Source organism: Denticeps clupeoides, chromosome 8, assembly GCF_900700375.1.
Source record: "Denticeps clupeoides chromosome 8, fDenClu1.1, whole genome shotgun sequence".
In the NCBI taxonomy this organism is placed as follows: Eukaryota; Metazoa; Chordata; class Actinopteri; order Clupeiformes; family Denticipitidae; genus Denticeps; species Denticeps clupeoides.
The window spans coordinates 7249196-7272618 of record NC_041714.1 but is presented as its reverse complement, the minus strand read 5'-3'; the positions used below and the strand labels follow the sequence as shown (position 1 = coordinate 7272618).

Here is a 23423-nt window from a genome sequence, read left to right as displayed (position 1 = left end):
GTGTGATGCAATAGACTATCTCATTTTTTAATACACACCTTTCAAAGAAGCTTAATTCAAATGTAATTAATATTTGCAGAGTTAATATGCTTGATTGTTCTATTTGGCTGTGTTTGACACACGGTTGTGGTATTAAGGGAATTAGTCACAGGCAGAGAAACTGGGTCAGGCAGAGAGATGAGGATGTGGTGGTGTAGAGATGAAAGACTGAGGATGAGGAATGGAAGTGGAGTCCGTCACTGTTCAGCTGAAGAAAATCTGCTCTCAGCTCTGATGAACTTCAGCTCTGCCCTACTGCAGCACAGATATCCAGATTTGTGTGTGTGTGTGTGTGTATACACTAGAGAGAAAGAGCAGGGGATTGCATCAGTTGGCTAAGAGGATTATTCTGAAGTAGTAAAAAAAAAGACTGATTAGTCCCCACTCCTTTCAAAATATTTCTTTTCTTTCTTAGTATATTTCACTCTACCTTGGTTTGTATGCGGTGGTCAGTATCTACTGAAATAGGACAAACCGGAGGGCAGGTTCTTGCATCCAAAGCTCACAAAAAGTCATGGGGAAGTAAGCCTAACCTATCTGATTTACAGTAATTATTTAATGGGACTGAAACCATCAGACATGGCTGTGTGCAGCTCTATAAGGTTGTGTAGTGTACAGCTCTGGACATCTACACTGTGGCGTAGCGGTTAAGGAAGCGGCCCCGTAATCAGAAGGTTGCCGGTTCGAATCGCGATCTGCCAAGGTGCCATTGAGGTGCCACTGAGCAAAGCTCCGTCCCCACACACTGCTCCCCTGGCGCCTCCCATGGCTGCCCACTGCTCACCAAGGGAGATGGGATAAATGCAGAGGACAAATTTCACTGTGTGCACCACTGTGTATCACATGTGACAATCACTACACACTTTAATCTGGTTTTAAACAAAATATGGTTCTTAATGTATGTTTTGTGAATGCTACAGTTTGAAACAGAACACTTACATCCCTTCACTGTTATTCAGGAGGATTAACAGAACAAGCTTTTTTTAGTACCATACCAACTTGATTTATAAAGCACTTTATTAATCTGAGAGTGAAAAACATATCTAAAATAAAATCGGTTGTAGAAAAAACAAGATAAAAACACAATCACATAAAAACATTAAGTCAACATCTTACAGTGTGTCGAAAGCCAAAGAGAATAGATGGGTTTTTATTGATTTTATTATTATTTTTGATCGAGAGTGAGGATCCCTGTCATGTTTTCATGTGCTGGTTAAAAGAGGCACAACAGCATTTTGCACCCTTTGAAGCTGGGCAGTGAAGTGAAGTGATTTGTCATTGTGAAACACTGCAGCACAGCACACGGTGAAACAACGAAATGTGTCCTCTGCTTTTAACCATCACCCTTGGTGAACAGTGGGCAGCCATGACCGGCGCCCGGGGAGCAGTGTGTGGGGACCGTGGGATTCGAACCGGCAACCTTACTGATTACGGGGCCAATTCCGTAACCGCTAGGCCACCACTGCACCACTTTCAATTCATAACAATTAAAAATCCCCAAATAGATTTCCATTCAACCTACATTTTATATTTTATAATAAAAGTTTTCCATTAAAACCTTTCGAGCTAGAGCACCTTACTGTCTGATATCTGCATGTTCACTGGTTAATTGATTGCTTGGTTAATTGATCTTGTCTATCCTCCATGGCTTTCTATATTAACCACTGAAGCGTTATTTTGAATGCCACTGAAAGCGAGAGAGAGAGAGAGAGAGAGAGGTGAAAAGGGCCAGCAACGAGAGGGAGGGCTGGAGCGAATGAGGGAGAGAGACACTGCTCCACCACCCCACCCCCCACCCCCCCATCCCTGTGCTACTGCGTGTTGATGAGCGCCCACGTCACGGCTCCGCTCGGCTGTGGCGGCGCACACTCACACGCTGCCCCGCTCGCCTCCGGTGCCGATGGGAGCATCGTAGCGCTGCTACTGCGGCCATGAGCCCAGGTTGCATGCTGCTGTTTGTGTTCGGCTTTGTTGGGGGAGCGGTGGTCATAAATTCGGCCGTGCTGGTGTCCCTGTCCGTCCTGCTGCTGGTGCACTACTCTGTCTCGTCTGGCCTGCCTGCCATCACACTGCCCCGGACCAGCAGGTACGACCGCGGTTTCCTCTCCTCTCTCTCTTTTTTTTTTTTATTTAGCTTGTCGTCTGTATTTTGTGTCCTGCTTGCTCCATCTCTCTGTTTTCTCTTCCAGTTTCCTGTGGCTTCTTGTCTTCTGGTTTGTAGAGGCTGTGCCTGACTGTGGGTTTGGTAGCAATGGTGGAAGTGAAATTGTGTGTGTGTGTGTGTGTGTGTGTGTGTGTGTGTGTGTGTGTGTGTGTGTGTGTGTGTGTGTGTGTGTGTGTGTGTGTGTGTGTGTGTGCACGGGCAGCAGGGGGTGGTTGTAGCCATGGTGCCAGCGTGTCTATAGGGACGTGTTCTCTATTGTTGTTGGGCTTATTTTGTCTGTCTAATGCAGCCCTTTTTACTGCCGCACACCCGTCTGTGCAGCACGGGCTTCAGTAGAATATAACATTTGTCCGCAGACAAATTTGGGAAGTTGTCGGACATCTCGTGGTGGGCGTGTCTATGTGCATCGCAGAATACCCAGAGTTTTTCTATATCAAATAAATGTGCAAACTGTAATGACAAACAACAGAGTACAGGTGGCGTTTCAGAGGACATGTCACAGTAATGAGAAGTGTTTTGCTTTGGTTTGTATAAAATGTCTGTGATTCCTACGAAGAGGTTTGCTAACCTCGTCTGGCTGATGTCAACTGGGTTGAAGAATAATTTAGAATAAAGCATTAATATCCTTTATTATCATATTCGAACACATTGAATATTAGTCTATAAAAATTGTATTGTTATAAAAAGTAGAAATTCTGTTAATTTAATTTTTGTGGCTGTAAGCTGCACATTATTGTGATATTTTGGACTGCTATGTGACCTGCACTGTGTTTACTTACACCTGTTTGTCATGACCAGCATTAATATGAATTTTTTTAAATAGTTCTATGATGTCAGTGTAGAACGCACGCCTGTGACTTTTGTGCCCTAGAACAACGTTTTTTTTTTATTTCCGTTGTTTGTTATGTATTGTTTCTGAGGTCTGCTCTGATTGGTTGGTTAGTAGCCCATACAGTACGTGCAGCAGGCTGGACTCCTCATCTGCTCGTTCCAGTTAGTGAAACATGGTGTGATTTTCATTGATTTTTATATAATTCTGTGGTTTACCTTTTTATACTACATTTGGTAGGTAGGTCAAATAAATATTATTTATGGCTAAAAGGGTTAACATTTGCATTACAAACGTATGTTTTAAAAACACAAGGGGTCTGGGGATCTCATCTTGGTACCTAATGGCAGTGAGGCTACCTGTGGCAGGCACATGGAGGGCTGTGTGGCACCCCAAAGAAATGCCACCCCACACCCTTACTGTCCCACTGCCAAACCGAGAATGTTGCAGACAGCAGAATGTTCTCCAGGATGTCTCCAGACTCTGTCATGTCTGTCCAATGTGCTCAGTGAGAACATGCTTTCATCTGTGAAGAGCACAGGGCACCAGTGGCGAATTTGCCAATCTCGATGTTCTCTGGCAAATGTAAGCACAGCTCCCACCTTCTTGCCACAGCTCGCATTGATGTGCCATCCTGGATGAGCTGCACTACCTGAGCCACTTGTGTGGGTTGTGAGACTAGAGTGAAAGCACTGCCAGCATTCACAAGTGACCAAAACATCAGCCAGAAGCATAGGAAGTGAGAAGTGGTCTGTGGTCACCACCTGCAGAACTACGCCTTTATTGGGGACGTCTTGCTAATTACCTATAATTTCCACTTGTTGTCTATTCCATTAGCAGATATAAGATTTGTAGATATAATTAATGTATAAGATATTATATTGAATATTGTTGTACATTATTTGATTTTATTGTAAATTGTGGTCATAGTTTGACTGTCTTCTGTTGCTTGACATGAAGGCCATTTAATCCTTTTTTTTTTTTATTATGGCAAAGAATATCCAGATTGTAATAGTATGGTATCTGCAGTCACAATCATTGATTTAGGTTCTGTGGGATCTTGATGAGGTCATCAGCAGGGGTATGGTTCCTTCCTGGAGCTGCTTATTCACCAGATATGAAGGTCACACGGTCGTGTGCAGGATTGCTGGATAGCTGCTCTCAGCATGAAGCAGCAGGACTTCTGTCATTGATTAAATTGATTTGATTTTGTTAAGGATGAGCGTCTCTCTGCTGCTAGAAGATCTGTTGCCGGCCTTTTATTGCCACTTATTTACTTGCCTTGTTACCGTCTTGTTTATCCTCACAGGAAGGAGCGCCCGGGTTCTTTTGGGATTTTTCCCCTGCCAGAGGCTGAGGCCCATGATGTTCAGAGAGAATTGGAGGAAACTCCGGGAGCAGAAGCCTGGAGATACAACAACCTGAGCCATCCTCGCTCAAACACCAGCCTCAAGGTAAGGTGAACCTAAACTGCTTCTCATAATCGAACCTTGGGGGAAAGCTGGCCTCAGCAGGGGATGGCAGTAGCACATGGGAAGACTGCAAGATGGTTCCTTTGTGGAACACAGTGTGTTAAAGGCCCTAAACAGGGCCGGGGGACCCTGGCTCTTATGTGCCCAGCATTTCTAAACAGGCCTGGCGTTTAATAGCGCTAATCTGGATTCAAGCTGTACCTTGAACTAAGAGGCCATAGAAACTGTGGCACTGATCTAGGATCTATGTGTGTACAGCACCCCTTTCCTGTCAGCGTCACCCTTGGAAACAGTTCCAGAAAGCAGCGTCATGAATATTCATGATGATTTAAGCATTCATTTGTTACCAACACTCACAGAGGCCTCAGCTGAATAATGCTAATGGGAATATTTTTCAGGTAAATAATACATGGTTTTTAAATAGTGGGCCAATAATGCTACAGTTTTACCAAATTACTACCAGTATTGCAATAATGCGTTATTAATATGCAAGCTGACCTTTTCTTTAAAAAAAAAAGAGAGAGCGTACACCAGTTATTATTCACATGTCCCAGTATTGATCTGCTGTACCCCAATAAAATGTGAAATTGTAATATTGATTTGTTTCTTTACTGTTTAAGTAAACGGAGGTAGCATTCATGCTCTCCTCTGCAGGTTTGTACTTACATAGTGGGCTTCGTGCTGCGGACTGAGTTGTGATGCATTTAATCAGAAGCTGGATTTCTCATCCTCTGTCAGTTTGACCTACATGCGCATGGCCAGAGGACGATGCTATTTTTAGCTCTTCGTAGATTCATAGATCACCGTCCATGTAAAATGCATACGATTTGAGCCGTTTTCTATTATTTGGGAGAGGGAGGATATACTGCATGGGATCTGTAACCCACATACAGCCAACGGGAAAGATGAGAACCTCTGCATGGTCAGGGGGTGGGATGCTGCAGACCAGTTGGTTATACTCTGCTTTTGTTATTGTCAACTCCCGGCCCACAGCAGAGGAACAGGCGCTCAGTGTCTGTTCTGACTCAGCGTTTCTGTGTTAGTCAGATGGCGTATTCTCCCTTCTCCTTTTACACTTTCTGGATGGGGTTCTACTGTTTCTACAATAGTTAAATTGCGTGAAGCAATGTTGTGCTACATAATAATAATAATAATAATAATAAAGATTAAAATAGTATTTTAATTTTTTTAATTACCGTTTTCTTGGGACCTCTTGAGAGCAGGTTATCAACAGTCGACAGTAACAGTTGTCCTAGCAACACCAGTCTTTGTGCGTATGTTTCTGTCATGATCGTTATTTAAGGCCTGAGGATTACCACAGCATCGCCTTTATTTTGACGTTGAAAACTAAAAAATAACACGCAGTTGTAATGTCCACCAGTTTCATTTGCATGAAATTTTCAATTGGAGATAATTGACACCAAAACCTTCCCATGTTTCCTATATCCTAAAGCAAAAAGTGGGTTGTAACACCAAACTCACGCCACAGTAAATAGAGCATATTTGTTTCATTGAAGCAGGTGTCTCCCAAAAGCGCCATCATTGTGGGTAAAATAATCTATTTACATTTGAGCAAAAAGTGTCATGTCCAAATGATTCCTACCCTTCACAAACTCTAATAGTCTCTGGGAAAGTCCAAGGGTAGCAGACAAAAACATTAATGCTTTGAAGTGGTGGCCTAGTGGGTGCTGGTTCTAATCCCGAACTGCCAAAGCACCGTCCCCACACACTGCTCCCCGGGAGCCTTTCATGTCTTCCCACTGCTCACTAAGGGTGATTGGTTGAAAGGACGTGTGCTTCAAAATCCCTTCACTTTCACTTTTTTCCTTACCTGAATGGTCCTGATAGAGTCCTGAATGAACTGAGTCCTGATCTTAGGATGCTAGATACTAAAGATCAGGGTGTCTGCAAGGAGACCCTCCAACCTGAAAGAGTTGTGAAGACAAGCAAAAAGCTGATTGCTGTAATAGCAATAAAGGGTTTTCTATTGATTATTGAGAGGAGTATGAATAATTTTGGACATGACACTTTTTGCTGTACAAGTTTTTTGCCCCACAATAATGCCTCTTACATCATCTTATTATCCTCTGGGAGATGCCTGTGTTATTTAGGGTCAAAAAACTTTTGCTTTCAGGATGAGCTCGCTGATTCAAGTCAAGATGGATCCAAATCAGCCACTCCTGTGTCCACCTCTGCCTCGGACGTTGTCATGGCATCGGTGGACACACCCCAAACAGAGGAGGGGGACGGCCTGAACAAGAACCTGGATAGCAGCAGCAGCAAGAAGCCAGACAACAGGAAGAACATTGGCATGGCGGAGACTCCTTTCTCAGAGACGCCCCCTTCTGGTGAGTCTGGGCATGTACCATGTTTCCCCACTCTACATATTCACCTCTTTATATTTTAGGTTTGACACAAAGCTAAAGTGTAATCTCTGGCCAGTCATTGCCCCTATTCAGTAAAACCGTCAGCAGAAAATACATAACAGTTCACTACAGTTCAACATTTGAAATGTTGCAATAGCTCTGTGTAGTGAATTAGAGCTCATGGTATCACGTCATGCAATTACCTAGATCCGAGAACAACCGTTGATTTGATGTAAAGCTTGGAACTGTTTGTCACAGTACATTTGAGTAAAATTAGTCCATGTTTCAGCTGAGTCGGGTGTAAATGTGGAAAAATCTGAAGTACAGGCCATCATCGAGTCCACACCTGAACTGGACATGGACCTGAGTGACTGCAATCGAGAAAGGTATTCAGAAGCGAGCGGTTTCTGATGTGTACAAACCAGGCCTGACTCAGAAACAGGCGACCTAGTTGTTTCGTAAATCGTTCCTGGTCTTTCCAGCAGCACTCCGACCAAAGGAATAGAGAACCTTGCATTCGACCGCAACACCGAGTCGCTTTTTGAGGAGCTGTCCTCCGCTGGCACCGACCTCATAGGGGATGTGGATGAAGGGGCGGACTTGCTGGGTAAGAACACGGATTACAGAATCGCTCTCTGTGTGTGACGACCTAATAGCATTACCCCACACACTAGTCATCAACACCATCGCTTGAAATTAATTTCCCATTATGTGTAGCAGGGGTTGTGGGAAATTAGGATGGTCCATCCTCTCAGCGATGGACCATCGAAGTTATGTGGCATGGACTGGTGAAAGTGACACACTCTTTATCTCAAGCCAGGGGGGAATAGTTGCGAAGTGATGAGAGATGGAGCTGCCGGTCCTTCAAATCATCAAAACGTCACATCTGCGTATTATGTTTGTTCCCAAGGTGCATAATTGACTGTTTTTGGTTTGCACTTGTTCAGCACCTTTATGTGAAAGTGATGACCCTGCACCAGTCCCAGTGTTGCCAGCATTACTCCACTCTATACTTCAGTCCCCCCTCTACTTCCCAATTAACGCTCATCCGTTGAATCTGACCAGCTTTTTTTCTACCTGTTCCCTCATTCTTGTTCTGGATATTGTTCCCACCTCAGAGGAGTATTCTGGTGGGTATAGTACATGTCTTATGGTCTCCTTCTCTCTCTAGATGGCAGATTATTTCTGTTACTGTGAATATTGCATAGAGTGATCCTCTTAAAAAAGGAAAGTTTCCCCTCGGTTTTCCAGACAAGGATTCTTGTGTGTCAGTATTTTTTGTGTTTTTATGATTAGGATCCTTAAGTAGAGACAATCACATAAATATGGTAACTCACGGTTCTAAGATCTTATAAGGGTCATATGTAAATGACACCCAAATATCATTTACATATTTACATTTTCATTATGATTTTCATTTAGCAAATGGTTTATGCCTGTTTTTGTGGGTGTTTTCATTTCTTTCCAAATCTTCTCTCTGCCCTTGCTTGCATGGCTTTTTACAGACCTTAATTTTTTCGGTAAGCCATTATAACGCATTATTCCTTGTAATTACTCATTTTATTGGAAGTGCAAACGTAATAATTTTTTTTTATATTTACATGTACAGTTTTTCCTGTGCAATAAAGCAAACACGATTTATAACATTTTAATGGCCTCAACAGCAAACCACTGGTGAAATGCATCCATGTATTTTTCACAGTGAAGTGGCTCAGCAGTAGCAGTGGAAATGACAGTGAAATCAAATTGTGTTACAGGAATGGGCCGTGAAGTGGAACATCTGATCCAAGAGAATACGCATCTGCTGGAGACAAAGTAAGACGTTGTTCACTACTACACCTCCAAGAAATGAGTACATCTCTTTCACGAAGCCTGTTTTCTGTTGACCTGAAGTATATTTTAATACCAGGGTTCCCACAGGTCAGGGCATTTCCAGATAGGGATAGGGAATTTGATAATTACCTGACTTTGCACCCAAATTATTAGGGAATCCATTTTGTTAATTTCATATAGTGTAGCAGCCAAAACCTGATGTGTATTTACGCATCTTTGAGTGTTTGTTATTTTTGCTCAAAACCACTTCTGCTCTAAAAATATGCAACATTCTACAATATGAGGATTTTGTATGTTTCCTTCAACACACCAAGCTGCCTATAGTCTCCCTTTCATCCGAAGTATGGGATGACCATGCCTCTGTGTGCCCAGCTGCATGCCCACAGGGGGAGGGTCCACACCCCAATAAAACCACCCGTTACAGCCATCTCTCCTTCAGTTCTTACACTCTTCACCTCGCTAAGGACACCTTTTACGCCTATAAAAATTTAGTTTAGCTATTGCTAACTGTTTTGGATCTGACTAGGTTCTGAACAGGTTTTACAAAATGTTTGACAGACAACAGCTTCTGTTTTTCCATGGAGTGCTAATTTTGGAGAAATTCCTCAGCAATGTCCGCTGATGTGGCCTTCTGCTCTCCGACTCTACTGCGCCTTTCCAGGCTGAGTATGAAGGAGGTGCTGCTCCAGAGGGACGCACCTGGAGGAGGACCCACTTAAACTGGACTTCGACAAGCTCGAGTCTTCTGATGTGGAGGGCATGCAGGCTGCTCCGCCAACCCCTGGTGCAGCAGGGGTTTGTCAGGATGATGAGGAGACATCCTTCATCGCCCTGTTTCGATCCCTCCCCTCCAAGCTCTGTCATTTCTCCTCTGCAGAGCTGGAGGAGATTTATCGTTCTCAGTTTGGTGACTCTGCTGCAGACCTGCCAGGTGATGAGCTTATCTCACTCGGGCAGCACGCTGCCTCCAGAGAGGCATCAGCGAGGTCAGAATCGCATCAGATTATATTCTCTGAGCCTTCTGCTGCTCAGCGGTCTTGCTTGGACTGGGCACGGCTATCTGCCAAAGTGCTTGAGTTCTTTGGCTTTTGAGCTGATCTCCCTTTCTCTGCCATCTTTTGCGACAGATGTTGAGAGACGTCTTCATCTGCTCTGCCCAGTGTGAGCATTGAAAGTGAAGTGATTGTCATTGTGATACGCAGCACAGCACACGGTGACATGGTGATTACAGGGCCACTTCCTTAACCGGTAGGCCACCACTGCCCCCGTGTGTCCTTGTGTTGTCATTGCAGGCATATGTGCTCCATACTCCGGCTTTGCGCTCATGTGAGCAGCGGCGGTTTGTCTGCTTTGCGAAGCCAGCTCGAGTACAGCCTCTGTCAAAGCAGCATCTGCCGCATTGGACTGTGGAGACCATCTCCTTAGCTTATAATTGCAGGGGAATGCTCCCACCAGAGGGGCATGGCCACATACTTTCCTGCGTTTTTATCGCCTGGAGATGGTGGGGAGATGGTGACAACAGGTGGTTTTAATGGGTGTTCTCCTGCATATAGGTGTGAATAAAGGTGTCTTCAGCTGGGCACTCAGAGGCATGGTTATCCCATACTTCTTGTGTTGTACCTCGTTCCTCTTCCTCAGGGAACAGTGGTTGTATGTATAACCTGATGTTTTGAATTCTACAACTGTATTCCACTTTAAATGGCCTTTTCTGCCTAGCACCCAAACGTTATATTGGACAGTTCTATATACAGGAGGTCATGGAAATTCTGCCTTTTGGTCAGGGACATGTCAGGGAATTTTAGATCCAACTTAGTGGGAACCCTGTAATATGTAGATCTAAACTGAGTCACCGGATCTTTTGTGCTAATTTCAGTGTAAATCATATGCATCCATTGTCATTTTTGCTGTTCTGGTGATGAGACGTGTTGTGTGGCACAGAAATGCATTGAACGTGGTGAAAAACGACCTAATTGCCCGTGTGGATGAGCTGGTGTGTGAACGCGAGGCTCTGCAGGGGGAGCTGGAGCTGATGAAGCAGGGCAGAGAAAAGCTGGAGGAACGCAACCGGGAACTGGAGGAAGAGCTCAGAAAGTGAGTCAGCACTCGTACAACTTTACTTTACTTTACTTTATTTGGCAGACGCTTTTATCCAAAGCGACTTACAAAATACTCCTATTACTACATGCACACACACACATATATATTACACACACACACACACACACACACACACACACATACATACATACATACATACATACATGTATATACACACACACACACACACACACACAAAAAAAAATATCACACCAAATTGTTATCTGTCGCTGGCCTGTTTGCTTGTGTAGCATCATAAACATATGCCTGAATTTCACAAGTTAAATTTGAGTAATAAGAAATAATATTATTTAAAATTTTGGTGCTTAATTTTTTTCCACTATGAATTTATTGGATTTGGCAATTATACACTGGAAATTATATTTAGATGCAAAATATTCAGATTCAAAGAAAGTTGAGGGGGTGCGATAATAGGAAGGGGCAAATGGCTTAAAACGGCAGTGAAAGCTGCTATCATTTTCTATGTAATCGTTCATTATGGGAAAGTATTTTTGGATGAGTTTTTTGTCATATTGCCCAGCCCTACGTTTAGGTAATTTTAACCAAAACTGGCAGAAACCTGGTACGGTGAAAATGACTTTAATGATCTGCACCCAAATTGTTTGCTTTTGTGTCTCTGGTACTTTGATCATTTTGCAAATTGTTGTCTGTCCCTCTCTCACACATTTCTTTGCAGAGCACGCACTGAGGCAGACGAGTCAAAGCAAAATGTGAAGGAAGAGGAAGATGTGAGATCACCACCCCCCTTTAAATGCGCTAATAATTTGAAATACTGAAAATTGTTTGTATTATAGTTCCGTATAACATTTATAGTTGCATTATGTACCTTATACATGATTGTGTGTGTGTGTGTGTGTGTGTGTGTGTGTGTGATTTGGACAGAGTGATGTCCCCACAGCTCAGAGGAAGCGATTTACTCGTGTGGAGATGGCTCGTGTGCTGATGGAGCGCAACCAGTACAAAGAGAGGCTGATGGAGCTGCAAGAGGCTGTCAGGTGGACGGAAATGATCAGGTTGGTGGTCGTATCCAGTGTTCTCAGGATTTCATATTCACACAGACCATGCATACGTTGTTAATTCGCTGAGACTATATGTTTATGGTCTATGAACAATTTAATATGTGGCTGATAAAATTTTTCAATAAAAGGAGAGGGTTTACCTTCATGGGTGTTTTGTTCACTTTTGTCATCATCAAAAGCCACTTGATGAGATGCTCATTAACATGAGTTTATTACATAACCTCATGTGTTGTGTGTTCAGTTTTATTTTATAATGTAAAAAATGAGTAGGTGCATCTGGTTGTGTACATATATTTGTGAGTCATTATGATTTTCTCCAGTAAAATGAGAAAAAAATTATGCCAGACTTATCAAAAAATGTCCCCCTTCATATAGAGCATCAAGGGAGAACCCAACATTGAATGAAAAAAAGAAGTCCAGCATATGGCAGTTGTAAGTACCACATTGAAAACTAGAAATAATTTTTAGGGGTGCCAACATTTTATATTAACTTTTACTTTACTTTTTTTTTAATCTCCAGGATGTAAGTAAAACTTTGTTTTGAAATGCGTTATTGGAATAATAATGTTTAAAAAAAACAGCTATCTTGGGAATGATCTTTGTTTTAAAATACTATTTTACAGATTTTATTTTTTTTCGCAACTCTAAATGACTAAATTATCCCATTATAAGGGTAGTCTGAAAAATAATGAAATTAACTCAATAGTTGTTTGTTGTGGAGTTTTAGCTTTGCTCATAATCTTGCCAATTGTGTCCAGATATCACTTTTGACCAGAATGTCCCTGTTAGAGTGCGTTAGTCTGAGATTAGTGTTCATTTGTATAAAATGAAGCTCAGTCCCAGCCCAGCTGATCTCTGGAGGGAACCTTGTGGTGTGGTTGATGTGCATCTGGGAACATTTGTTGAGGTTGATTCTCTCTCCTGTTGTGTGTTCTCCTGTGTCCACTCCTTACCTGGCCTTATGTTACCCTGTGCATTTACAGAAGGTGTGTTGAGGGAGGGGGGGTTGATATGGCTGTTTTGGTGATTGTCAGTAATATGTTAAATTTAGCTTATTTCACAGTTTTATGTGACTATAACCTGTCATACTAACCAATAGGATATAAAATTTAAGTTTAGGAGTGGCCTAGTGATCAACCAGCAATGACTGCAATGTCGTAAGAACCCTTTGTCACTCTATGGGGACTGCCTAGAGGTTTTTCTCAAGTTAATGAACATAAATTGAAATGTTGATTTATATAAAATATCTTGGTAATTTTTCAATGAAGTATTATTGCGCATGATTAAACTCAGATGGTGTTAGGTGAAGACCCTTTTGTCAAATAAGACAATGGTGCTAATTCTGACACTTTGTCTCAGAAATCAGCATGTGCTAATGTGAGTTGCCTCATTCTGAGCACCTTCTGCTTAATTTGATATTTTTTTAAAGATACATATTCATTCCTCCTACTTTTAAATGACTTGTAAGTTAGTTTCCTAAAGGTGGTTTAAACCACTGTGCCTAAGCAGCTGATGGTCATCTGTCATCAAGGCTATATAAAAATGTCACACAGCCTGTAAACCTCCAGCAAAAAAACATATGTATTGTTGTTATGATGATGAGAATATTAATAAAAGGGTTGATTGTCGCAGGGCTGAAGCATGTAGGGGATTTTGAAGCTCTGTATTAGGGAAGTGGTGTGGTTATTAATGAGGTGCTGCATGGGGAGTGGCATGTCCTGTTTCGGGGAGGATCCTCTGTGTTTCTTTTGACCCCTAACATTTGACCTTTGACCACTAATCTGATCCTGCTGCTTACGTCTGCATCCCTAGCGTTCTGTCTTGTGTTTGTCTGTTTTCTCCTTCCTTCCCTCGTCTCCAGTTTCAGCCGCCTCTTCAGTTCATCCTCGGGTGCTGCCGCCAAGAAGCCAGAGGCTCCAGTCAACGTGAAGTACAATGCACCCACCTCGCATATCGTGCCCTCAGTCAAAAAGAGGAGCAGCACCCTGTCACAGCTGCCCAGTGACAAGTCTAAGGCGTTTGACTTCCTCAATGAGGAGTGAGTTTTTTTTTTTATTATTATTATTATTTTAAATAAATATGCATCTTAGAGACGAGTAGTACAGCCGACACATCTTCCGTTCTGTCCATGTTCATCTGGTCCAAGAACAACTGTTCTCTGTTGGTTTGTTTGAATGTTTAATTTAAGGTAAATTGTAAAGTAATCAACTGTGTCTACAAATTTTTACAGACTTTAAAGCTTAACATTTTCATCAATATATAAATATATTTCAGGGCAGAACCTGCGTCAATCATGTCCCGTCGGGAGCAAAAGAGGGCGCACTACCAGCAGGTGAAAGCCCATGTGCAGAAGGAGGATGGCAGGGTGCAGGCATACGGCTGGAGCCTTCCACAAAAACACAAGGTACAACCTACACAACACATTTTTCCTTTTGATTTAAACTGATTTAATCACGTTAGCGCAGTGGTTCATGGGAGTTATGAATCCGCCTTACCATTTTTCAGTTCATCTCCTGCAGATCTACTGAACTAAGATGGTTGTAAGGTGGTTAGTCCTCCGGTGTAGTATTTTATAGTGCTGCACGATTAATCTAATCGCAATCGTAATCGCGATGTCAGTCTGTGCGATTACATGAACGCAAAAAGATGCGATTTAAATTATTAGTACATGGATTGGATCGGATATGTTGCCGATCCATTCTCATTCTCTCAAAGTTGGCGAGCTGACTGAAGTCTCACGTCTCACATCTCAGTCGGATGTGACGTGTTTGGTCACATGACTTTCGATTCGGAGACATAAGGGTAGACGGCGCATGACGAGCTGCATCGTACGTCAACGTCGCCGCCATATTGCGAGAGGCTCTGCAGTGGCGTGAAGCATATACATGTCTATGGAGAGAAGTGCAAAAAATGCCTCACTCTTGTGCTGCTTGGGGCTGTACAAACCGCTGTACGCTCCAAACCAGATCCCGGTGGATTACATTTCATAGGTAAAGCGGAACAATTGTTTTGAATATATTTGGCCATTATAAAATCCCGTTTTATAAGTCTTAACCTTAGCTAAGCTAGGCTAAGCTAGCGAAGCTATGCATTCCTGTGTTCAAGTCAGCCTCCAAACAACGTTTTGGCTAAACGTAGGCATTACCTATTTAGACTGTTCTTAGCTGTTTAGTTAACTTTTTTCAAACTTTGAAGGTTTCCTAAAGAAATTCATCTCAGTTTACAAATCTTAACCTTAGCTAAGCTAGCAAAGCTATGCATCCCTGTGTTCAAGTCAGCCTCCAAACAATGTTTTGGTTAAACGTAAGAACTATAATACGGGATTTTATAAAGGCCAAATATAATCAAAACAGTTGTTTAGCCTTACCAGGGTTTGTCGTTCGACAGTAATGTAAAGAGTTTTTTGTGTTTTTTTTTTTTGTTTGTTTTTTTTTGTGATTATTTTATATTTGTAGAATATTGTATTTTGAAAGCACTGGGCATTTCAGGTTGTTATAAGTAGTTTGTATGTTTCACTTTGAAATTAAACATTTCACTATTAGTTTGCGACTTTTCATTGATATACAAGCAAGTGTCCTTTATCATATTGCAATCGCATATCGCAATATTGATCTCAATAATCGCAGTATGTCTTTTTCATCAAATGATCCACAGCCCTAGCATTTTATTTTAATAGATTTTATTATTTAATGTATACATTGGCTATTTTTTTACATCACCATAAGAAGCCTTGAAGCCTTATAATATCAGAGTCAGAGTTAAATGTCATGCATGCATGACAGTGGAAAGCATTAATTTTCAGGTGGCCAGTGGTGGGCAGACTGACGGCAAAATGAAGAATTTACCTGTGCCCGTCTACCTCAGACCCCTGGATGAGAAAGATACTTCAACGAAGGTAGGAAGTGTGGTGAATGAGTTTCTGGGGAAAAATAAATATTATGAAGTAAATCCACCGTGTGTGTGTGTGTGTGTGTGTGTGTGTGTGTGTGTGTGTGTGTGTGTGTGTAGCTTTGGTGCGCTGCAGGAGTAAACCTCTCCGGTGGCAGAACACGTGATGGGGGCTGTATTGTGGGAGCGAGTGTGTTCTACAAAGACTCGGCACAGAGTGGAGCTACCAGCCCCCAACACCACACCGGCTCTCAGAGCAGCCTGGAGCGGCTGGAGCAGGAGCTGAAGGTACTGCATTGTAAAATTATAATGTAATAATTATAGAAAAATGTATTATTATATGTACATTTAACCATTGATTTTTTTTGTTAAATTTGAACCTTTTATGACAATCTAAAGATTACTATTCATCACATTTACCTTGACATGCATCCTATGCAGATATCGATCGAATAATGAATTGTTATCGGTAACAGTGTGTCAAAGAAACCGATCTATGTAGATAAATTGTAAGTTATTAAACATCTCCCAGTTAAAGTGCGCTGTGCTCTGAAACCCGTTATTGCGTTCCTTCACTAATTGTCATTTTACATGATGTAATGTAGTTTATTGCATATTTTGTAATGTCCTTTGTTAGATCATTCAAATGTGGTTGTTACATGTAGGACCAGGAGAAGGAGCTGCAACAGCAGGACGAACTCTCCAGTTTAGTGTGGATCTGCACCAGCACCCAGTCCTCCACCAAGGTCATTGTCATTGATGCCAACCAGCCTGGGAATATTCTGGAAAATTTCTTGGTCTGCAACTCCCATGTTCTCTGCATTGCCAGTGTGCCAGGTGAGAGTGCAAGAGAAGCATAACCTAAGCCCAACACTCTCCTTATTCCACAGTTCATCTTTTCTAGAAACCAGTCAGGGCTTGTGTGTAGTGACTTTAATGAGCTGTTACTTCATCTCAGTTTGAAGTGAGTGACTAAACATCTGAACAGGTGCAAGAGAGACAGACTATCCTGCAGGAGATGAGCCACACCAAGAGGCAGGACCAGGAGAGGCAACATCTCAAGTGGGAGCAGGAGAAAATGGTCGAAAGGCTGGGACCTCAAGGAATGCTCTGGACGACATCACCGTGGTGAGCTGCTCGGCTGAAGGAGCCGTTGCCATCCCCCAAACTGCTGTGCAGGCCAGACCTGACAAAGGTATTGCACTTTATGTCTGTACGTGTGATAGAGATTCAAAGGAGACTAAACTTTATGCTTAGAAACGTTTTACTACATACAGGTTGAGTTCTGAAATGGAAATTTGATTTAGTGGAGAACTGCATCAGAACTCACTCTCTGGTTGTGTCTGCAGAAAGGGGCGTGTCTGCAGAGGAGGCCATGGAAGCCACAGAAAACAGCATGTCTGCTGACGGAGCCGAGTTCCCCCAGCCTGGTGTTTACACAGAGCACGAGTTCACCGACCCCCTGGGTGTGCAGCACACAGCAGAGACGCCGTCCAGCTACACACAGAGGTGCTCTAACGTTTCTCTTAATTCTTCGTGCACTTGCCCCTTGTGTGAAATCTCCCACAGACAAAATGTAATAAAGAGTAATACAGTTCTAAAAATACAAAATATATATTTAAAAAAGCAATCTACATATCTACAGATGATAGAAAGAAAGGTTTATAAGGTGCTCCTGTATACAGGTGTCTGTAAATAAAAAGTCAAATTGATGTGATCAGTTAGAGAAGAGCTTTAAAACTACAGAGCCATATTATGTATAATTTGAGTGAAATTGTGCGACTACATGAGAAGAGGCTGTTGATATTCTGCTTACACTGATCTGGTTTAACTTGCGTGTGTTTGTGTGAGTTTGTCTTGCATTTATTGCTTTATGTGTGTGGTCACCCTTCTTTACAGGGAGAGTGATTTGGTGAAGGACGGAGTCTGTCCTGCCCCTCAGGAGCAGGACCTCATGAGGGAGGAGGCAAATAAGATGAACAGCGTCCTGCCCACCATGTGGCTGGGAGCCCAGAATGGCTGGTGAGTGGTACTCCCCTGCTTGATTTAAAGAGTTCTGCTCATCAGTGCTGTGGAGTTGAGCAGCATGCTTGTGTTCCAGTGTTTATGTCCACTCCTCAGTCGCTCAGTGGAGGAGGTGTCTTCACTCCATCAGTCTGAAGGACTCTGTACTGGGCATTGTGTGAGTAATATTTATTTTGTTCTGGTGTTTAGTGGTGGATCATATCACAGATATTCTGTCATCATTTGTTTATTAAAAACACATTCTGAAAACTGACAGTATCTTAATATCTCACCATATACAGCAATTATTTTAAGTTGTGTTTACATGCATCTTTCTGATTTCTCATGCAGTCATGTAAAGGGTCGTGTCCTTGTTGCGCTGGCTGATGGAACTCTAGCCATCTTTCACAGAGGAGAAGGTATAGAACAATTCACTGAGCTTAAGCTTTATCCTATAAAGGTGACACAAACCTATAAGAACCAACCAACCTAGTAGCCTAGTGGGTAACACACTCGCCTATGAACCAAAGACCCAGGTTCAAATCCCGCTTACTACCATTTTGTCCCTGAGCAAGACACTTAACCCTAAGTTGCTCCCGGGGGACTGTCCCTGTAAATACTGATTGTAAGTCGCTCTGGATAAGGGCGTCTGATAAATGCCGTAAATGTAAAACCAAAGACCCCATGTGTCTTCTTCTCCAGATGGCCAGTGGGATCTGACTAACTACCATCTGCTGGACTTGGGTCGACCACACCACTCCATCCGCTGCATGACTGTTGTTCACGACAAGGTGTGGTGTGGCTACAGGAACAAGATCTATGTGGTGTTACCAAAGGCCATGAGGGTGGAGGTGCGTTGTTATCATTGTGTAAATGTGAAGTAATGAAAACTGATTAGTGTACAGTCGTAGGAGTACAGTCAATGAGACAAATACCGGTTCTCTGTTTCAGTGTTTTTAGATCTTTTTGTCAGTGGTTTCTGTGGTGTATTAAAGTTTAATTACAGGCATATTTAATGGCATTTATTGAAAATTACATCAAGTTTATGCAAAAAGTCAATATTTGCAGTGCTATGATCAGTGCTTGTAGTTTGTCAGAATTTGTGGGTTTTTGTTTGTCCACCCGCATCTTGAAGATTGACCAAGTTCTCAGTTGGGTTAAGGTCCATGGAGTTTCCTGGCCATGGACCCATAATTTCACTATTTTGTCCCCCGAGCCACTTAGTTCTCACTTTGAACTTATGGCACGGTACCATTCTTTATTCATGGCTGTGTTCTTTGGCTTGATGAGAAACAGCTCCCACACATGAATGTTCTCAGGATGGTAGCGCTCACTTTTTCTTTTCCGGACAATCATTTTCCACCCCCAAACAATTGGACGTGGGCTTCATCAGAGGAAACTACTTTACCCCGGTCCTCAGCAGTCCAATCCCTGTACTTTTTGTGGAATATCAGCATGTCCTTGATGATTTTCTTGGAGAGACGTGGCTTCTTTGCTGCCCTTCTTGACACCAGGTCATCCTGGTAAGTCGGCACTAAGCAGGCTCTGCACTGGTGGCACCCTGATCCCACAGTGGTCCTGCCGCTTGCTGGACTTTCTTGGGCGCCCTGAAGCCTTCTTCACGGCACTTGAACATCTCTCCTTGAAGTTTTTGATTATCTGATAAACGGTTGATTTTGGTGCAATCCCTGCCAGTGAAGCCCTTTTATGCAACGCAATGATGACCTCACAAGTTTCCTTGCAGGTAACCATGGTTAACAGAGGAAGAACAATGATTTCAAGCATCACCCTCCTTTTAAAGCATCCAGTCTGCTATTCTAACTCAATCAGCATGACAGAATGATCTCCAGCCTTGTTCTCCTCAACACTCTCACTTGTGTAAACAAGAGGATCACTGAAATGATCTCAGCAGGTGGCAGGGCTGAAATCCCGTGTTTTCATGCCAAAGAGGGACTTTGCAGTACATCTGATTACTCTTCATAACATTCTGGAGTACATGCAAATTGCCATAATACCAGTATTTGTGTCTCTCTCAAAACGTTTGGCCACGACTGTAGCTGTAGGGTAGAGCATGATCATGCTGTTTTTGTTGTAATTTTTTTCAACACCACCCTCTGCAGCGGTCTTTTGATGCACACCCACGGAAGGAGAGCCAGGTGCGCCAGCTGGCCTGGGAGGGAGATGGCATCTGGGTTTCCATTCGACTGGACTCCACCCTCCGGCTTTTCCATGCCCACACCTACCAGCACCTGCAAGACGTGGACATCGAGCCCTATGTCAGCAAGATGCTTGGTACATACTGGGATTCATTTGATTATTTATTTAAATCTTCAAGCCAATCAGAATCAGAAGTGACCGTGTGTGTGTGTGTGTGTGTGTGTGTGTGTGTGTGTGTGTGTGTGTGTGTGTGCGCACAGGCACTGGTAAATTGGGCTTCTCCTTCGTGAGGATCACAGCTCTGATGGTTTCCTGCAATCGTCTTTGGGTCGGCACTGGGAATGGGGTCGTCATCTCCATCCCCTTGACTGAGAGTAAGCTGCCTGCCTCTCAAGATCGAGACCTTTACGATGTGCCCTGCATAAATTATAAAAAAAAAACTGATCACAATTCATTGATTCATTGCTGAAATAGTTTGAAGATATGAGTTGTTCTTTATTATCTCTGGGCCAGTACATTAATTCATAATAATGATTCAACTTAACAGAAATCAGTTTACCTCACACCTCACAGATAGGGTTTTATTATGGCCTAGTGATTCTTCCTTGTGTTGTGGAATGCACTGAAATATTTTCTTCCCATCTGAAACTTGAAGCAAGGAACGTCACCTCTGGTGCAGGAACGCGACCAGGCAACACGATCCGTGTCTACGGAGATGAAAACAGTGAGAAGGTTACAGCCGGAACCTTCATTCCCTTCTGCTCCATGGCCCATGCCCAGCTCAGTTTCCATGGACACAGGGACGCTGTGAAGTTTTTCGCAGCTGTTCCAGGTAAAGGCTTTCTCTCCCATTTCCGCAGTTTATGCTGAAGATTTTAATTGAAGATTAACAAAAGTTCGAATCCCAAACCTCCAAGGTGGCACTGAGCAAAATACTGTCCCCACACACTGCTCCCCGGGCGCCTTTCAGAACTACAGTGGGGCAGGGGTGGCCTAGCGGGTAAGGAAGTGGACCCGTAATCAAAAGGTTGCCAGTTCAGATCTCGAACCGCCAAGGTGCCACTGAGCAAAGCACCGTCCCCACACACTGCTCCCCGGGCACTTTGTGTCACTGTGTGCTGGCTGTGTATCACAATGACAATCACTTCAATTCACTTAGACACTTGACATGGTCAAGGATATTTTCTTGTCTGTCTCTAAAATATGATTTGCACTGGCAGGTCATATGGTCCCCACATCAGTGGCTGCAGGGGAGCTAGGAAGCGATAAGGCTCCATCCACAGAAGGCCCAATACAGGAGCTAGGGCGGTCCAACCTGGTTATTAGTGGGGGAGAGGGCTATATCGACTTCAGGATTGGTGAGTTTGTGTTTGGCAATACAAAAATCACTGAATTTTTTTCCTTTAAATGATGAACTAAAAATTTCCCTCGAAGTGCAGAAGGCTAAGATTTCAAATGTTTTCTGGTCTTCAATAAATCTGTTCTCTAAAAATCATGTTTTTTTGGTAAATTTTTTTTGTTTACCGTTCAACGTATTGAGATCCTTTGACCTCTCTTACCCTCAGTTTTTGACTGTTTGCTATTAGCAGATTTACTGGCTATGATTTTTCCTCTCCGCTGCATTAAGGGGTGTGATTTGAGTCAGATTAAAATAGAAGCAGTCAAAACTAATTCAGAGTAATAAAAAATTAAAATTTCCCTTATTAACTTATCAGTTTCATCTGGATTTATTCTGATTCGGTGTATTCTGATTCTATTTATACATACCAAATGTGATATAAATAAACCAACTTAATACTTTCTCTCTCTGAAGGTGATGAAGGTGGTGAAGTGGAGGGTGAACATGCGCTGCAGCTGCAGCCTTTACTGGCCAAAGCTGAACGCAGTCACCTTATCGTGTGGCAGGTCATGATGACTGAAGAGTGACCTGAGTGTTGACCCCCTCCCCTAACACACAAGCCTCATTACCACAGGATGCAAACCTCACAGGAAACCAGTCCACCCAGTCCGCATGATTTCCTTTCTTCTTATTTTAGGAGTTTTAAATATTTTAAGCATTAACAGAGCTGCATCTAAAAACCTTGATATTTTGTTTTCTGCATTTGTGACCTTTTGTGTTCTGATATGTTTTAAGAAAGAGGTCATTTCCGGTGGCGTCACAGCTATAAAAACACATAGCCTGACATGCTCAGGACTGTCTGTAGAGCCGTCTGTTATCAGCCATCTGTTAATGGCAGGACAATCATCATCATCATCATCATCATCATCATTTTCGCCTCCCCGCCCTCACACGTGTTTCTCGGATTACAGCTGATCAGAGAGGACGACCATCCTGTGTGTTTCTCCAGACAGGGAATGTATGGGGTTTTTTTTTGTTTTGTTTTGAACTTTCTCTCTCTCTCTCTCTCTCTCTTTTTTTTTTTTTTTTTAAAAACACACAGCCCAAGCACTTTAAAATGTGAGCTGTTGGACTGACAGACTGAAGCTCTGAGTGCCTCTTGGCCAAACCTGCACTGGTGTCTGGCTTCAGTCTTCCTCCTCCTCAAGACACTTCATACGAAAATGAAAAAAAGCCTTAGTTGTAAATGAACAATGCTTAAAACTCTTCACGAATACTAAATGATGAATGGCGAAAGTATTTATTTTTTATATGAAAGTGCTACACTTACCAAAGCAGATAGTGATATTTAGCAATGTAAAATCTTTCAAATAAATAAATAATGCAGCCAGGATTGTTAAGGCTCCTGGTCACATATGTTTTGATATGATGATCATAATGTCTTTATTTCAGTTCTGTGGAGGAATGAGTAGTTGCTCTTTACTATTTTGTCCTGTATTTGTACTTGCTAACCTATTCTGCGGCGTTGACCTTCATGCTCCTGGAACGGTAACTTGTTGTAATGACCGATTGATTATGTGTCACACTGACCGGCCTGTTATGTAGTGCTGCGACTGGGTGCAGATTTTCTTCACGTCTGCCCCAGCACTGTCGACTCGTCCTTCATATCACAATTTAGCCTACTCAGTATTTATTTCAATGAACGAATTTCAGAATGTAACTTTGTACACTTGTGTGTGTTTGTGTGGGTGTGCGAGCGATTGAGTGTGTTGGATTGTTTTTATTGTTCTGAACAATTGATAACAGGCTGACACTTGTCAGTAGGACTTTCAGCGGTCGACTGGAAGGATGTACTTCTCTTCAGCTATGCACTATTTTATAGGTTGAGCAGATGGACAGGACGGCTCTGTCTGGTAGTGGTCGTCCCAGAAACATGTACACTTGCACCCCTGCAGCGCCTTACAGTTTTTAGGAAATAATAAATTTGTGCTCTGGGCACTTGTGTTTGTGTGTCTTTTGAATTATTATTTGATATGCATATGAACACGAGGCAAAATGTTTTGAAATGGATTGACATAAATTTATGACATTCCACTAAACCAGGAATTAGTGTCCGGATGGAGAGTCCTCCCGTCAACCAGTTGTTAAAATAAATACCAGCCAGAGCTGATTAAAAAGACAGGCTTTTACTGCTA

The 23423-nt window shown here is 42.6% G+C and overlaps 1 protein-coding gene across 13 annotated transcripts in view; it reads left to right on the top strand.

Annotated features, from left to right (window-relative positions):
- Positions 1 to 23226, top strand: part of spag9b (sperm associated antigen 9b) — a 33936-nt gene extending 10710 nt beyond the window's left edge. Inside the window, exons 1-29 of one of the 13 annotated variants that reach the window (XM_028988789.1) lie at positions 1881 to 2125; positions 4342 to 4486; positions 6639 to 6852; positions 7160 to 7256; positions 7353 to 7477; positions 7989 to 8000; positions 8376 to 8390; positions 8628 to 8685; positions 10642 to 10794; positions 11498 to 11549; positions 11704 to 11834; positions 12216 to 12272; positions 12824 to 12826; positions 13702 to 13878; positions 14115 to 14244; positions 15643 to 15735; positions 15849 to 16016; positions 16394 to 16565; positions 16717 to 16923; positions 17078 to 17237; positions 17628 to 17750; positions 17830 to 17910; positions 18084 to 18151; positions 18435 to 18583; positions 19853 to 20024; positions 20150 to 20263; positions 20545 to 20721; positions 21110 to 21247; positions 21703 to 23226. In XM_028988789.1, the coding sequence (XP_028844622.1) occupies positions 1971 to 2125; positions 4342 to 4486; positions 6639 to 6852; positions 7160 to 7256; positions 7353 to 7477; positions 7989 to 8000; positions 8376 to 8390; positions 8628 to 8685; positions 10642 to 10794; positions 11498 to 11549; positions 11704 to 11834; positions 12216 to 12272; positions 12824 to 12826; positions 13702 to 13878; positions 14115 to 14244; positions 15643 to 15735; positions 15849 to 16016; positions 16394 to 16565; positions 16717 to 16923; positions 17078 to 17237; positions 17628 to 17750; positions 17830 to 17910; positions 18084 to 18151; positions 18435 to 18583; positions 19853 to 20024; positions 20150 to 20263; positions 20545 to 20721; positions 21110 to 21247; positions 21703 to 21815 (3459 nt within the window). In that variant the 5' untranslated portion in view covers positions 1881 to 1970 and the 3' untranslated portion in view covers positions 21816 to 23226. Of the gene's footprint in view, positions 1 to 1880; positions 2126 to 4341; positions 4487 to 6638; positions 6853 to 7159; positions 7257 to 7352; positions 7478 to 7988; positions 8001 to 8375; positions 8391 to 8627; positions 8686 to 10641; positions 10795 to 11497; positions 11550 to 11703; positions 11835 to 12215; positions 12273 to 12360; positions 12364 to 12823; positions 12827 to 13701; positions 13879 to 14114; positions 14245 to 15642; positions 15736 to 15848; positions 16017 to 16393; positions 16566 to 16716; positions 16924 to 17077; positions 17238 to 17627; positions 17751 to 17829; positions 17911 to 18083; positions 18152 to 18434; positions 18584 to 19852; positions 20025 to 20149; positions 20264 to 20544; positions 20722 to 21109; positions 21248 to 21702 lie in introns of those variants that run through there. The other 12 variants (XM_028988781.1, XM_028988778.1, XM_028988779.1 and 9 more) reach the window with 12 other exon arrangements.
- The last annotated feature ends 197 nt before the right edge of the window (positions 23227 to 23423 follow it).